Here is a 16,352-nt window from a genome sequence, read left to right as displayed (position 1 = left end):
CAGTGAAAAGGTGCAGCAACACTTTTAGTTCACCAAAAAACAGACAAAAAAAGAGTGAATAAACAACAAACTACTGTGATACAGGTGAGCTGTTAAAGGTTAAAATCAGTGTGGTGTGTGAAACTAGCAAAAAAAGAAAATCAAACAGTGAGTCTCACAGATGAACAAATCAAGCCATGAGAGAAAGAACAGAAGAAAAAAAATGAAAAAAATGTGACTTTTATTCACTTGAAAATTTATTCTGTTTCAGTGCTTCCATTTCAAAATAAATAGATGGCATGGGATCAAAGATAAAATCAACAAGGATGAAAAGTACACTAGTGTAACAAAAATGGTGACCAAATGCCAATACAATCTTTTAGTTAACATAAAAATACACTCACATACAGTTAAAGATCTACCACCCTCCCCCAACCCAACCCAACCCAAACCCTTCCCACCCCCCCAAAATAAACTCCAAAATGTTGCAAATGGCAAATCAAGTATTTTGTAGTTTTTGGAGACAGCAGTAGTATCATTTCAGCGGAGGCCCTTCAGATTTATGTGTCAGTATTAAATCTTAGCGTTTGGTTTAGTTTTCACACTATTTTCATTTATTTATTGATTTATTATTTCGGAGCGCACGACAGCAGTGTTATCATTAATTAGTTCATCTTGAGTTTTTTTTATGCCCATTCAAAAAAAAAAAAAAAAAAAAAAGGGTAACAGTTCCCAAAACAAACAGAAAGTAAAGTGCTTGTGCAACACTTCTGGTTGTTCTCGAGGCCAACGAACGGTTTCTAAAAAAAAAAAAAAAAAAAGCAAAGAAAGCACTTTGATGAATGTTAAAGACAGAAGAGAAGAGAGAGAAGAGAGAGAGACGACGTGGCAGTGTTTGTCAACACCTTGGAGGAATGTTCTTTAATGTTGGTAAATAACTGAACCACAGCCCCCCACCCCGCCTCCACGCCACCAACCAGCCCCCCCACCCCCACCCCCAGCCCCCTCCCCACACACACACACACACACACAGACATCCCCTTCCCCTTCCCCTCCCCGCTTTGTGAATATATCAAATACTGTCATTTGAACCGGTTACAGAGCAGCACGAAAACACTCTTCACAACAAGAGTGTATGTGTGTATGTGTGTGTGTGTTAGTGTGTGTGCCACTCTTGTGGTTAATAAAGATGGGACAGGCCGACAAAAACACTCAAGGGGGGGCAGGAGGGAGGAGACAGGGAGGAAGAGGGAGTTACATTGCATGAAAGAAGCCGTCGACAAGTGTTCATGAGTGCACCTTTATACAGGACAATTCAAGAGTGCCCAGTGGAGAGAAAACACAACTAAGCTCTAAACATCAGAGAATTCCTGTTATGATGAAAACACATAACATCAGCTCAACTCATTACCACATTGCTTTAATTATAATTATAATAATAATAATAATAATAATTAAAAAAAAGCTAAAACAAAAAGAAAAAAAAGCATCATTTCTGTACCAAAGCCTATCATTCGCCCTCTTTTGACACCCTCAAGAAAAAGGATGATCAAACATTTATCTTTAAAATGACCGTCGTTTGTTTATGTTTTTTTTGTTTTCTTTAGTTTTTTTCTCAGCTATACACATATCCAGTGCTACACGATCAGCGTCTAGTTTTTAAAAAGCGGTTGAATAAATAGACGATAGTACCACGATGCGTGAAAGGCCAACGGATGTCTAGAGACAAAAGAAGACAGTTCAGAGCAGCAGGTTTTTTTTGGAGATCCCTGGTGAGGCAAAATCGGTAATGCCAGCCTGATTTTACAGATTCGACAGTCCACACAGGAAGAGATTGGTGTTTTTACGGTCCTAAAGGGTCGATAAGAAAGGTCCCTTCGCTTTTCAGATTATCCTGAAAAGGAGCGACAGAAATCCCCCCCTCCCCACCGACGATTTCCCCCTCTCCTTTCTGTCCGAATCCAAAGTCCAAAAGGAGAGAGGCGCTTCCGGATGGGAGGAGGAGGAGGAGGAGGAGGAGGAAGGATTTTAGTGCTGCAGCTGAGCTCCTGACCATGACAGTGCTGAACTAATAAATACTCCATGTAAAAAAATGAACATCCACCACATACTAGAGAGACAGAGAGAGGAGGGAGGGAGGGAGGGAGAAAAACAAAATGCCACATGCTTGACTCGTGGTTGTCGTAGAAAAAACGGAGAAACCCCCCCCCCTCGAAACAGATCCACGCTCCGAGATCCAGAGAATCACACGGAGAATAAGAAGAAGCAGAATAAGAAGAAGCAGATTCAGCCGGCATTCCTCTTTTTGTTGCAAGCACCAGTTCCTCAGACCACCTGTTACACACACACACACACACACATACACACATTCACAAACAGGCATACACACACACACACACACACGCACGCACACCTTTTCCCTTGTTTCTGTCTCGGTCCACCTACACACGACCACATGCTCACAGATGTGGCGACTCCTGAGTAGGTTTCCAGACCAACATGGCGGAGAGCGTCGATGCAGTCTATTCAGGACACAAGCGAGATGGGAGGAGGGGGAGAAGAAGATGAAGATGATTTGGATGACTGTCAGGAAGGAAGGGGTTAAAAATCCAGCCTGCTATTTTACACTTTTCTTTGGCACCGAGCCTCTCTTGGCCTGCCACAGGTGGTTGTGGATGGTCAGGGCGTCCACGCTGACGGACACAGTCTTGGCAGGAATGACGGTGAACTGCTTGCGGTCCGAGCTGTACTTGTACAGCTTGTCGATCATCTTCTTGCTGATGCTCTTGGGCCCCGTGCCCGTCAGCTTGTGGATCTCCTCCGTGTCGGGGAAGTACGAGTAGAGCGCCCTGAACTGGCAGCCGCCGTCGCGGAACAGGATCATCATGTGGTTGGACTCGCACTTCTCCAACTCCTGGTTTCAGAGGGGAGACAGAAAAAAAAAACACTGGTTAATATTGGAGGCTAAGTCTAATCCTGGGCTTACACGCTTCACAGTCACAGACTAAAAACTGAAAGTCGGAAGGTAAATTTAGGAGTCATGGCGCTCTCCCGTCATCTCAATCGTTAAAGGGATAGTTCACCCAAAAATATCACCTGGGGAAAAAAACACTTCCACTGAGGTGGTGGTGTGCTGCTGCCTCCTGTGGCCAAAGTCGGTGTTAGAAAAACAAACATTGTTTTTTCACTTGTCTCAAGGCTTTCATGGGGAATGGGTTAATCTCCTGACAAATTATTCATTAATTACTGAAATACTTCCTTTCTTTGTTGTAAATCAGTGTTGATGTAATGTTAAGAGGCTTTTGAACATTTGTTCGTCCAAATTTGACGAACCGGGAAGAGGAGCTTTGAGAAGCTTCCGCTACAAAACAAGCTTGAAATGACTTTATTTAATTTTTTTCGGGACAATTTCGCATTTCGGGGCTTTAGGTGGCGTCACAAGGCCAGACTGTAAAATCTCAGTCTGAGACTAAAAACTCTACAACTTGTCTTTAGATGTGAGCAGGTGTGAGAGGATAGTTTTCCAAGAGTATTTTCCAAATCTTTTCAAAGTCTTCTGATGTGCAGGTAGCATTAAGACCTATAAAGCTGAGTGAGCAATAGAAATATCCCCGTCTGTCCTGGCTGAAAATATGTATTTTTATTTTATTAGGAAACCACCTTTCAAAAATTAGATGGCATCTTATATTTTAAGATCAGATATTTATCTGATCATAAAAGCAGATCTGAACAGAGTTCCTGCTCTTGTGTTGTGTCAAAAACAATGAAGGTGAAGGCGACATCTTCTGTGAAACTCCTTTGTTTTGCTTCAACAAATGTTCAAAAGCCTCTTAACATTACATCAACACTGATTTACAACAAAGAAAGGAAGTATTTCAGTAATTAATGAATCATTTGTCAGGGGATTAACCCATTCCCCATGAAAGCCTTGAGACAAGTGAAAAAACAATGTTTGTTTTTCTAACACCGACTTTGGCCACAGGAGGCAGCAGCGCACCACCACCTCAGTGGAAGTGTTTTTTTCCCCAGGTGATATTTGTCTGCTCCATCATGTGTTTGTTAATTGTGTCTTAGTAAAGTTATGTAACACGATTAAACATGGTCGACATATTTGTGTGTCGGGCAAGTGAAAGAATGTGTTGTCCTTCCTCTCAGGGCCTCGGTAATTAATGACTAATCACATCTCAGCTCTAAGGATCAGGTCATGAAACTGCGAATTATGAACATTTGTTTTGTATGTTTCAGCTACACAGTCTTAGACAGACACGGTTAAACCAAACAGCTCCTGTCAGGAACAGGAAGTACCTCTAGAATCTGGTTCTTCTGGGGCTCATTGACTTTTCCAGCCAGGCAGCAGTGAGCGATTGCATTGTGGATGATTGGCTTGTTTGACTTGGCGCTGGGCTCTTTGAATAGTTTGGGACCTAAAGGAGGAGAAGCCAGTTAGACAACGACACGCCACACGAGTGTTATGTAACACAAAATAAAACAAGAAAGACAATAATGACGGAGATGACAGTAAATTAACGGCTGCTGCTGTTGAGTTCGACACCTGTGAACTCACCAGTGTACTCAGCCATGGAAGTGATGGATGAAGCCGTGGAGCCGTTGTCCCAGTCTCTCTCTGCAGCTCGACTGTTGTTGCGACTGCCAGGAAACGACTCCACAGAGTCACAGCTGGATGAGATAATGGAACGAGGAACAACATGAATTATTACATGGTTATAATAATCTTTTTTATTTTCTATGAAAGCACAAGCTCACAAAAAGAAAAAAGAAAAGTGAAAACACCCGGAGCTTCTCTTACCGCTGCGAACCAGCTCCTCCAGAGTTGACACTGTCGGCCTCGTTGGTGGCGGCCGAGGCCAGAGACAGACTGGAGCCTGACTGGGCGTTGCTCAGGTTGTCGGCTGTAAGAAATAATATTACACAACATTTAGAGGCAACTGGAAAAGACACCGTTAGGACTTCACAACCTACAGGAGTTACTGAGAGACAACAGGGTTTCCGCAGTCAGAAAAATCCTCATAACCAACAGTCATGTTCGATATGAATGTGCTATGAATAACTGTGGGCCATGTGCAGGTTGTAATAAAAAGGAAAATAACTGGCAGTCGTTCAACTCGTCCCTGGGCTCAGAAAAAAAACAAATGAAGAGCAGCAAGCAGCAACCGTGCCGAGACATGTACGAAGAAAAATGTGGCTCGTAGCTAAATGTCAAACCGCTGATGTAATGATCTTACGTGTGGAAGAGCACTTGGAGAAAGTGTCGCTGGAGGATTCCTCCCTGAAGACGGACTTGGGCCGGTGTTTCTGCTTGGGTTTGGGCGTTTTGGGCGTTTGGGGCGTTTTGGGCGTTTTGGGCTTCACCAGCCCCTGCTCCTCAAACATCTCCTGCTGCTTCCTCCGCAGATACTCCTGCTTTATCAGCTCCCTCCGCGTCTTCTCCTCTTCTTTACGCAGCCGGTCCTCCTCCGCCTTTCGCCTGGTGTGGAAATCAAACACACAGCCGTTATAGCGTCTTCATGGTAGAGTAGTATGAATCCTAACTGGAACCTAGACTCTTCCTGCTCGGCCTTCACCCAGAGGGACGTAGAATAAAGTGTCATGAAAACACGTTTATAAACGTGTTCTCTACAAGCAAAAAGGACAATAGCCTTATCATGGAAACATGGGTAAACCCGCTATTGCCGTGTAGCAATGGTCCTCAAAGTGGGGTCCGGGGACCCTCAGGGGTCCTTGAGAGGGTTAAAGGGGCCCCCAACTTCTAGATTTTTGTGGGGTCTTACCACTTTTTATTACCACTATAATTTTTTTTAAACTTTTTTTTGAGGGGATAATTTTTACCACTTTTTTCCTAGAAAAGTTACAACTTTTTTCCAGAAATTTCTCCATAATCTTTCCAAAAATTCACACCTAATTTGAACGTACATCGACTAAGTAAATATTTGTGTATTTCTGGTGTTTGCTTCAAAATGTTGTCCAATGGGGATCTGTGGTCTAACTTATGTCAATTTAGGGGTCCTTGATGTAAAAAAAAAAGTTTGGGACCTAACCTCGTTTACCTCTGGAAAAAGGGTTCATTTTGTTGGTACTGTTGTATGGACCTAGTTTGTACTGTATGAAAAAAATTGACTCTGATGCAGTATGTTTGCACACCTTTGTGTCATTTTGTTGTTGTCATGTGTTCTTGTATGTGTTTTTATAAAATAAAAATGTAATAAAGATATTGTTTAAAAAAAAAAAAAAAGAATAGTATGAATTCTAATGTAAATGTTGGTACATGGTAGTTTACCGTGCTTCATCTCGTTTCAGCTCGGATTCTGCTTCCAGCTGCTGTTTACGGACTCGAGCCTCCTCGGCTTTCTTCTGCTGCTTCAGCAGGAACGCTGCTCTTTTCTTAGCGAGCTCGTCCTCCGCCTTCTGCTCGTCCTACAACATCACATGATCGTTTTTATATTTGAAATTCACTTTTTGAATTGAATTACCGACATAAATAAACTTTTCCATGATATTCTAATGTATTGAGATGCACCTGTACATGAATATTTTTTAGCTTTACCTTGAAGAAGAAGCCCAAGACTGACTTCTGCTCTCCGTCCCCTCCCTCTGTCGTCCGGTCCGCGGCCCCCTCCTCGTCCTCTTTCAGGTCGGACAGATCCACCTCGATCAGGTTGGATTTGCTGCGCTGCGACTCGTCCGACGGGATGTTCTCCTTCCCCGAGCCGTCGGAGGAGTTGAGCTCCGACTCTCTCATGGTGCTGGACAGGCACTCGTCGAAGGACACTTCGGGGGCGGCCGCCATCGCCGTCGGGTCCACGCGGGTCGGCAGCCGCATGTTGGCGTCGTCCTGCAGCCGGAAGGTGGCGCTCCGGATGTGGCCCGCGCCCGGCCGGTCGATCGTCTCTCCCGCTGTCGGCTTCCTGGGGCTGCCGGGCTGCTCCACCCGGGGGGACCGGCCCCCGGCCGACGGCCTCGGGTGTGGTAGCGTGTCTGACCCGCTCTGGGTGGGGGTGAGGGTCCGGGGGCCGTGGCGACCCGGCTCCTTGGCGATTTTCAGTTCTGAGGGTTTGGCCCTGGAGCTGCGGCCGGAGCTCAGCTTGGGGGGTTTCCTGGCGGGGGCGGAGCCTGAGCCGGAGAGATGCTCCACATAATGAAAGCTGGCGGCCGCCGCCTTAGAGTCACTGTTTTTGTCGGCGGCGGGGGGAGGCGGGGCGGCGCCCGGGGGCGACTGTACATTCTGTTTCATCAACATGTCCTGCTGCAGCGACAGCTGCATCATCTGCTGCTGGATGCTGCCGATGGCGTCGTTCAGCAGCTCGATGGAGCGGCTGCACTCGTTCAGGTCCAGCTCCTCTTCCAGGTAGAAGCTCCCGCCGTTTCCTTTCTTGTCGGCTTCTAAGGCACCGGTCGGAGTCGTTCCCTCCAGCTCTTTGTCGCCCCGCAGGGCGTCGACGCACATGTCGTCTTTACTCGATGGACCTTTTTCTCCGTTGCGCTCGTCTTTAGGGATGTCAGCTTTCAGCGGGTTGGGCAACGTGTCGCTCTTTCCTCCGCCCTTCTTCACGATGTGCAGGAAAGCCGCCTTCCCCAGCTTCTGCCGCTGCCGCGCCGACAGCACCTCCATCTTCTTCTTCTGGTGCTCGATCGCACGCCGCTTCTCCTCCAGCTGCATACGAAGCTGGATGATTTCGGAAGCCAGCACGTTAGTGCCGCCGCCGCCATCCCCGGTGCGGTTGCATCCCCCCAGTGGCGAGGAGGGGCTCTGGTCTCGTTTCATCCTCCAGGAGGAGGCGAGCGGCCCGCTGCTCTCCGACCCGTCCGGAGTCGTCCTCTGGGAGCTGGAGGCGCTGGAGCGGAGGTCGTGGTTGCTGCCGAAGCGCTGCTGCTGCGCTTTGCGCTCTGCAAAGGAGGTCATACGCACGCTGCCGCTGGCCATGCTGCTGGCCTGGGAGTGGGCGCTGAGACAGGGGCTGGAGCGCCCGCTGCCCCCGTTCAAGTCTTTGTCCTCGTGCTCTTTCACATTCATATCCTCTTGGAGTTTGGCCGATTCTTCCTCTTCTTCCTCGTCCTCCTCGTCGAAGGTTTTCCTCGGCCAGTTGGGGTCTTTAGTGGTGATCGCTTCGTCCAAATCCTCCTCCTCCTCGTCCAGGTCTTCCAGCTCAGCCTCCGGGCCCGGGCCAGACTTTGGTTCTTCTGAATCTGAATGCAGGTAGAAACCCCCGGGTGGTTCTCTGGACGAGGGGTCCACGCTGCTCGTGGCCGCGGGTCTGAAACCGGCCGGAGGCTCCTCTGGCAGGTCTGCGTCCTCAACTGGATGAATGAATAAATGAAAGTTTATTTGAATACAGAATAAAAGAACAACAACATAAAAACATAAAAAACGAAATTATTAATGTTCAAAAGGAGTGGGAAGAAGCCGAAGCTTATTGAATCCCATCCCTTCTCCATATAAAAGGTAAAGGTACTTTATGTGTTAATTCAATATACAGTGAAGGAAAAAAGTTTTCGGACACCCTTAATATTTTCAAATTCTCTGCACATGCGGATCAGGATGTGGTCATTTCTTTCTAAAGAAACCCTCGGACACCCAGATCTTGATTTGTCTTCCACGCTGTTGGTTTGTCTGTATTTTTGCAGAGTGTATCCAACTGCCGAAGGACTGCAGCTGCACTTCCTGGCTATCTAGCAGCAGCTGTACCCTTCCTGGCTGAGAATCTGTATCTTTAGGCGTGTTTCCTGCGTTAGGTTCATTGTTTCAGCCATTTTTATCACTGAAGAACGTTCAAATGTGCACGCTTTATATAGACTTGAAGCACGGCAACAAAAATTGTGTCTTTTAATAAAGAGCACGACCTTCATTAGTGGATCACTGGTACCAAAATGACCCAATACTCAAAATGTCTTATGTATTTTATTGAAACCAATCAATTTAAAGTTTTTAATTCCTTTTTTTAAGGATTTGTTTAGTATTTTGGCTATGACTGTACTGTTGCACTTGAAAAATTGCACTTGAAGACCTAAGAGTGATTCTTGCAATGCAATAATGAAATTTCACAAATGCATGGGGTGTCCGAAAAGTTTTTTCCGCCACTACAATAAGTTATAAAATCATACCTGGAGGAGGGCTGAAGGTTTGGTTTAGGGTGCAGGGTGCTTTTCTGCGAACGGCCGCCGTAGATCCGTCGCCTCGGCGTAAAGAGCCCCTGCCCGAGGATCGTGGCCCCTCGCCGCTCTCCTCCTCCTTGTTTAGGCATACAGACTTCTCTTTAGCCGCTTTGAGCACGGCAGGCATTAGTGGTTCTAAGTAAAAGCTATCTGGTGCAGGTTTGGACTCAGCGGAGGGTTTGGCAGTCGCTTGCGCCCCGTCCGCCCGTTTGGGAGTGGGAGTGGGAGTGGCGGCAACGTCAGTCCTTGCGACCGCCATTAGTGTTTCTTCCTGGCCCTCGGCTCCGACGCTGCCGAGCAGGCCGTGGCCGTTGACCCTGCGCATCGCCGCCTGCGAGGGCGGGTGGACAGAGGTCTGGTGCTTGGGTGTGACGTTGATCACGTTGGACGCCAGGCTGTCCTTACTTATAGAGCGAGCCAGACTCACACTGTCACCAGAGGCCAGGTCTGCATCGCCGTCTGTAGCCGAGTGCAACATGTAGGGGCTCAGTGTGGACAGTGGTCTGCAGAGAGACACAGAGAGAGACGTTTAGGCCATACATAAAACACATTTGTCCATAAATCCACCATTTTTTGAGAAATCTCTATGGAGATCTATAGACAGCTCTGGAAAAAAATTAAGAGACCACTTTAAAATGACCCATTTCTCTCATTTTTACCATTTAAGTAAGTAAGTAATTATTTATATAGCACCCTTCCCAGTTCGAATACACAGAGTGCTTCACAGCGTGCATAAAGGTGTGTTTTATTCTGTGAACCACTGACAACATTTCTCCCAAATCTGAAATACAAATATTGTCATTTACAACATTTATTTGTAGAAAATGGCAACTGCTCCAAGAACAAAAAAGTCCCAGTGTTTTCAGACCTCGAATAATGCGAAAGAAAATAAGTTAAAGAGGCCATGTGCATTTGTTTTTAACGAAACCGGCGAAAAATCAATCCATGGAGCAGCGGATAACATTATATAACATATACAACGTTATGACGTGTATATTTGTGTAGTCTTAACTGTCATAAACAAAGGATTATGGGTTACGGAGTGCGTTTGTGTCGCAGTGCCGCAGAGACTGTTGTTGCAAGGTTGGTTTTCAGCCATGAGACAGAAGGTGGAAGGCAGAGAGACTCCGTTCTCACTAGTAACAAGTCACAAGTCATGTAGTTAACTATCATAATTACTCCGGAGCTTTTTAATTAAGGTAAAAATGTAGCATAGCCATGGGAAAAGTCCTGCTAGTTCCTCTTTAATATTCACTTTTAAGAATACTTATAGAATTTTTTTTTTTTAACTTAGGAAGAGTTCAGAAATTAACATTAGTGGAATAACCCCAATTTTAATCACAGCAGTGGTTTTTAAATATGATTTGGTTCAGGTGAACACCTAATCAGTACCTCATCAAGTAGACACGGAAATCAAATGGCTGCCATACATGTAGAGAAGCTGATTCATTAAGACAACTTTTGGAGTGGTGTTTACAGCTGTATGTAAAATAAAAAGTTTCCAACTTGTTTTATTATAATATTTTCATTTACCTCTGCCTCTTGTCGGGCCATGCGACAACAGAGCCTCGGGGTTGTCCGTCCATCTGAGTCAGAGAGTTTGAACGGTTTCTCAGACCTGGGCAGAAACACACGAGTAATTTAGGAAGGTATAAAAAGTTAAATATATTAAGCTGCATCATTGGCTGGTTTTATGTATAGGATGATCGAGATGTGTGGTTTTTCCTGACCTGCACCATCTTCTCCTTGCTGCTTCTGCTGCCTCTGTCGTAGGGGCAGAAGTGGGTGGGAGGGGCTGAAGGTCGGACCCCCTTTACTAAAAAAGCCAAAAAAAAAGCCCCCCAAAAAAAGGATCAGAAATCAGTGCAAGATTTTACATGCCCCATCACTGTGTCAGGTTTATTGTGGCAAAAACATGGGCAGCAGAACAGATGAGCACAAACACCTCACTGGATCGGTACACGCCCCGAGACAAAGAGACCAGACACACACAAGCTCACACGTGTTTTAACACATAACAGGTGAGAACGTGGCATGAAAAATCCCAACATACAGTTCACAGTAAGCACCCACAGACAGAGACAATCCAAAAACCAGCTTTACTTAGTGCGTATTATCATTATTATAATTATTCACTTCAGTGCAGGACGAGGGTTAGAGGTGAAGGGCACATGAAAGTGAGAGTCTGCATAGCTACCCGTCCTCGCAGGGTTACTGTAACTGGTTAGCAGACAGGATCATGATGAGGTGGAATGAGAAGGAAAGCGAGAGAAGACTTACAGGGGGTCAGAGTCTTCGGGGTGCAGGAAGTACCTGTTACAGACTTCGGGGCTGCTCTGGTTGTCAGCCACGCCGGGGCTGACGAGGAAGCTGCGCTTGGTGGCGTTGGAGATGGGCACTGATGGACGGGCACTCTTGGGCTGAGCTATGGCTCGAGCTGCGGGAAAGAGGAAGGACGGAGGATCAGGTTACTGGTTGAGGTTCACCGTTACGTTAGTAGAGAAAAAGTTTAACCTGGAGTCACTGAGTTTCTTTTTATATATTACCTTACATGCTCAAAAATAAAGGCTTAAATAAATAAAGGACCCAAATAAAAAAAAGAAAGACTAGTTGACATTAAAATGCAGTTTTTTTCCTAATCAAATTATCTTTGTTTTTGACTGTTCTGTCAGACCGACTGTAAAAAGGGATAGAAACTGAAAGTCCTCATATTAGAGATGATGGAATAACAGGAAAAAGATTGCCCATTCATTTTCTGTTCATTAATTATTTGTAATGTAAAGACAATTATTTAAAAAAAATGGTAATGAAAATAAGAATACATTTATTTATATTAGGCAGGTTTTTAATTAGGGATGTTCAATACCACTTTTTTACGAGTGCTTAGACTCACTCGAGTACTCACCGATACCACTTGTACTTTTTATATATACGGTACAATATGCAACCACTCCCTATTTAAAGATGGCTTCTTGCCACTGTTCAGTGTTTGCCTGAAGAAGGTCTGTTGACCGAAATGTTGCAATAAATAATCTTGAGCAAGTTACACAGTGTGCGGGATTCCTTTTCTCTTCATATATGTACAGTATACAAAATTTCAACACAATGACAGATCATTTTGAACAGCACAACATGACCTCTCCTTCACTGCCATTACTATGTGAAAAGTGCTTAATTTTCATGTCTTATTTGAAATGACTGATTTGACTTTAATGATGCTGAAACCATGGTCCAGGTTTTAACACACAACAACCTGCATAACCTTCAAATCCACAAAACCTTCATCGATGTTATATTTTCACTGTGTATTGTGTCGTCACCCTGTGATGATGCTTACCATCTTTAAACTCTTGGAGATCTCTGGGCTGCACAAACTCTGGCTTGACGGTCTCAAACCACCAGAAGAGTTCGGCAATGAACACCATCACATTGTGCTACAAAGAGAGAACAAAGGGACATAGTGAACAGACAGACTTGCAAAAACACTTTTAAAATGCCCTGCCGATTTGCCACGTATTTGTTTGTTTTTTTCCATTCTCACAGCTTCATTCATTTTATTGACTGATGTATTTGATTTTTTTTTTCTCTTCAAAATTTCACTCCGCTCCCACATCCTTCTTTCACCCTTTGTTCTTACTTTTCTTTCTCATTTTCAGATTTATAACTCTTATTATCACTATTATGAGTTATGTTATTATTTCTGTCAAGCTAATGCTATCACAACTGTTATCGTTAATACCATTTATACTGTTATATTATTATAACCAATATTACTATTATTATTCATTCATTTCTTTCTTTCTTACTGCTATCACTATTACGACCACCATACATATATTATACCTGAATTACACACATACACACACACCTTGTTCACACTTTGTGTACATTGATGTATGTCCACTTTGTTGTTTGTCTTGTATTTCACAATTAAATATTAAAAAAACACTTTTAATTTACAGGTAAAAAAAAAAAAACTGCAACTTTTTTTTGATTAAACCACTGTATGTCGAGTTTTATACCTTGAGCACGAGCGGCGAGTAGAGCATGTCCTCTGTTGTCAGATAGAAACTTTTGTTCAGATACTCGCTGGCGAACTCTCTCAGCAGCTGGATGTTGTACAGGCTGTCAGCGATGGAGGGCACTTCCTTCAGGCAAATATCTGATCGGGCGGCCAAACGAACGGCAGAACAGGTCAGACCGGGACGCAACTCGATGACCTTATGTCTATAAATGTCACACTGGGCTGCACTGGAACTGTGAGCCATGTGCCGAGCGCCAGAAATAGTATCACACATAGATATTAAATCCAATGTTAGCAGAGAAAAAAGCTGGATGCTCTTTAGATTCTTTGAGGCCAAATGATAATTGAAAAATGACACAGCATATTGAACCAGGGCGTGTTTTTTTTTTTTTTTTTGCGAGTATGTGTGAATGCATTGCAAAGCGTACCTTCCAGTTTCATGAGGTCGGGGCAGTAGTAGTGGACCACGGTGAGCAGCGCAGCTCCGTCACACACGTCCCTCATCAGGTCTTCCAGCAGAGGGAAGAAGGGAAGCTGTCGGCCCGAGGCGTGCTCGCGACGATACCGCACCTAACCACCAGGTGGGGGAGGAAGAGGGGCATGTGAGAGAAGAAAAAGCTCCAGCAACATCACATACCACCACAGTACTACAATAAATGACAGTTAATGCTCTGGCAAATCCAGTAAAGCATCGGATCAAGGTTCTCCCTGGGAGTTTCAAAGCAAAAAATGTGTTTTTTTTGTTTGTTTGGTTTCATTTTTATAAATACAAGTTAAGCTGAAACTCCTCTTCAGCTGATCTCAACAACGGCAGGTCTAAATGTGATCACCAGGTTTTAGGGAGAACCCCGAAGACCAGGGAGGTGATGTGGTGAGGTGAAAGGTGTTAGAGCAGTGATATGATCAACACAGAGTAGATAGATGGACAGCCTTCCCCCCACCTCGGCTCTAACGGGGAAGGCAGCCAGCCAGCGGTGGCACCCAGTCCACCCAGGCGGCGTGAAGCAGCTGACTGGGACAGAAACTGGGGTAATCACTGGCCCACTTATGGGAAATGAGTGTGTGGCTGGTGCAGGAACTCAACTCACTCACCCCAGATGCTTTAGTTTTGGGACACATGCTCTATTACTATTACAGCTGGTGGTAGTAATACAGTATATCTGTGTTTATTCCAGCAAGCACAAACTTGTTAGATAGAATAACAAGACTCGAATGATGCGTGTACATATGATACAGTAACTAAAAATAGAGATCACTTACAGGTCTACATATGATTTGGAGCAACACACATACATATATATAGACCGTCCTGGATCTCAAAGCAGTCTGACTCTGTACCGACTGGTCCTGCTGCTTGTCTCCTTGTCAAATGCTTCTGCACGACTTACATATATCCACATTATACTGTACATACCGCTGCCACTAATCAACCTGACATCTTCTATGACACTAATGAGAGAGACCTGAAGGAGAATAACTGGGTAAAGGAGACAAACAAACATGTTGCAGAGTTGGAAATGACTCCAACAGGAATAGGAGCTGTGGACTTTATTCAGGTACACTATATATATATATATATATTTGGATTGACAAGGTCTGAGAGATATAGATTGAATTTTGTTAAGGTATAATATGCATTAGATTTTATAGATGTGTAACTAAGGGAGGGGATTATCCATCAACAATTTAAAGTCTTAACAAAGAGCCTAAGAGATGGTTTTTGTCCTGTCAAGGCTGACAAAACAAACTGATCCCTGGTGGAAGTCTGGGGAAACTACACACTATTTAATGTGTATGCACAACACAAAACAGCTCAAAAGCAAAACAAGGTAAACCTTTAAATTAAAAGGCTGTTAATTACGTGATAATTCTCAAGAAATAGCCAAGAAATAACAATTAACTGCATCATAATGTCTAGAAATAGCCTGGAAATAATTAACAATTTCATAGTAATGTTGAGAAATATAGCCAAGAAATAACGATTGATTGCGTAGAAAAAGCACAAAATATTGATCGGTCCATTGCAGGGACTTGGTGGAGAAAAATTTTGGCCTTTCCCAAAAAATTGCAAAGCATGAAAAGCATGTGTAATCTTTTACCTTCATGAAAAACATGACATTAATATGAAATTGACCGTTGTTTCTAGGCTATTTCTTGTCCATTTCTCACATTATCACATAATTAACAGCCTGTAAATTAAAGGGTTACCCAAAACAATTTAAGGGTCTAAACATACTACAGTACTGCATATTTACTTTATCTATTTGGAGGTTATACCACAAAACTACAGCAACAGTAGTCAGGCAGCAGCTTTTTGTCACAAGTCACAGGTGAAACTAAACCTACAAACAGGAAGCTCGATTACAAAAACACCCTCTACAGAAGTGAGTCTTCTCCTGTCTAAGATGAAACACTGTACCGCTTCAGAGAGCTCCTCTGGCTCCAGCATGCAGTGGGCCAGCTCGTGCACGGCATCAGGCTGACACGCACACACACACACGCACGCACGCACACACACACATACACACAGAGCAGAGATACTGTCAGAAGAGACCGTGAGCACAGAGGAAACAGTGTGTGAGAGCAGAAGAGAGAGAGTCCGGAGCGGTGGGGTGGTGGGTGGGGGGGCGATGACAAAGCAGATCAGTGAGGAGGGAGGAGGAGGTGGCCAGGGATGGGACGGCAAAGCAGAGGAGAGGTGTAGGCATCATGGATTTGCTTTTATTCTCACTGGGCAGGCAAATACCACACACACACACACACACGCATACGCACACATACCGCATATGCACGCATTCATACGCACACAGCCTCTACTTGAGCTTGAAATGAGGTAGCGAACAGCAACAACAACAACGACAAAGCGCAGCTAAAGGAATATGTTTTGAGCGCTGTAACCAAGGTTGTAATAACCTCACACCTTTGTGACGTGTTCGCCACAAGGGGAAAAAAAATAAAAATAAACATAACTACTTAAAAATAACTCGGCTTTCTCCCCCTCGCTGACACACCGGCTACAAGCAGCACAGTACGAGCTTGAATGAGCCATGGTGGAGTGTGTGCGCGCACATCAACACATAACTATGCGTGCAAGGGGGAGAAGGGCAGGAGGGAGGGGGCTGAGAAAATGGGGTTATGGGGGGGGGGCAAGAGGAGGACGGTTGGAGGAGGAGTGGGGGGG

The 16,352-nt window shown here is 44.7% G+C and overlaps 1 protein-coding gene across 2 annotated transcripts in view; it reads right to left on the bottom strand.

Annotated features, from left to right (window-relative positions):
• Positions 1–1,027: 1,027 nt before the first annotated feature.
• Positions 1,028–16,352, bottom strand: part of camsap1b (calmodulin regulated spectrin-associated protein 1b) — a 35,794-nt gene continuing 20,469 nt past the window's right edge. For both annotated transcript variants that reach the window (XM_083979667.1, XM_083979668.1), the window contains 14 exons: positions 13,600–13,741; positions 13,170–13,309; positions 12,485–12,581; positions 11,461–11,584; positions 10,878–10,963; positions 10,681–10,765; positions 9,097–9,650; positions 6,542–8,292; positions 6,275–6,411; positions 5,223–5,464; positions 4,787–4,889; positions 4,544–4,656; positions 4,285–4,403; positions 1,028–2,893 (listed from right to left, as the gene is read on the bottom strand). In XM_083979667.1, coding sequence (XP_083835793.1) covers positions 2,597–2,893; positions 4,285–4,403; positions 4,544–4,656; positions 4,787–4,889; positions 5,223–5,464; positions 6,275–6,411; positions 6,542–8,292; positions 9,097–9,650; positions 10,681–10,765; positions 10,878–10,963; positions 11,461–11,584; positions 12,485–12,581; positions 13,170–13,309; positions 13,600–13,741 — 3,990 coding nt within the window. In that variant the 3' untranslated portion in view covers positions 1,028–2,596. The remainder of the gene's footprint in view (positions 2,894–4,284; positions 4,404–4,543; positions 4,657–4,786; positions 4,890–5,222; positions 5,465–6,274; positions 6,412–6,541; positions 8,293–9,096; positions 9,651–10,680; positions 10,766–10,877; positions 10,964–11,460; positions 11,585–12,484; positions 12,582–13,169; positions 13,310–13,599; positions 13,742–16,352) is intronic.

Source organism: Trachurus trachurus (genome assembly GCF_905171665.1).
Source record: "Trachurus trachurus genome assembly, chromosome: 9".
NCBI classification, from domain to species: domain Eukaryota; kingdom Metazoa; phylum Chordata; class Actinopteri; order Carangiformes; family Carangidae; genus Trachurus; species Trachurus trachurus.
The sequence above is the reverse complement of the archived record's forward strand: the minus strand, read 5'-3'. Positions and strand labels throughout refer to the sequence as shown.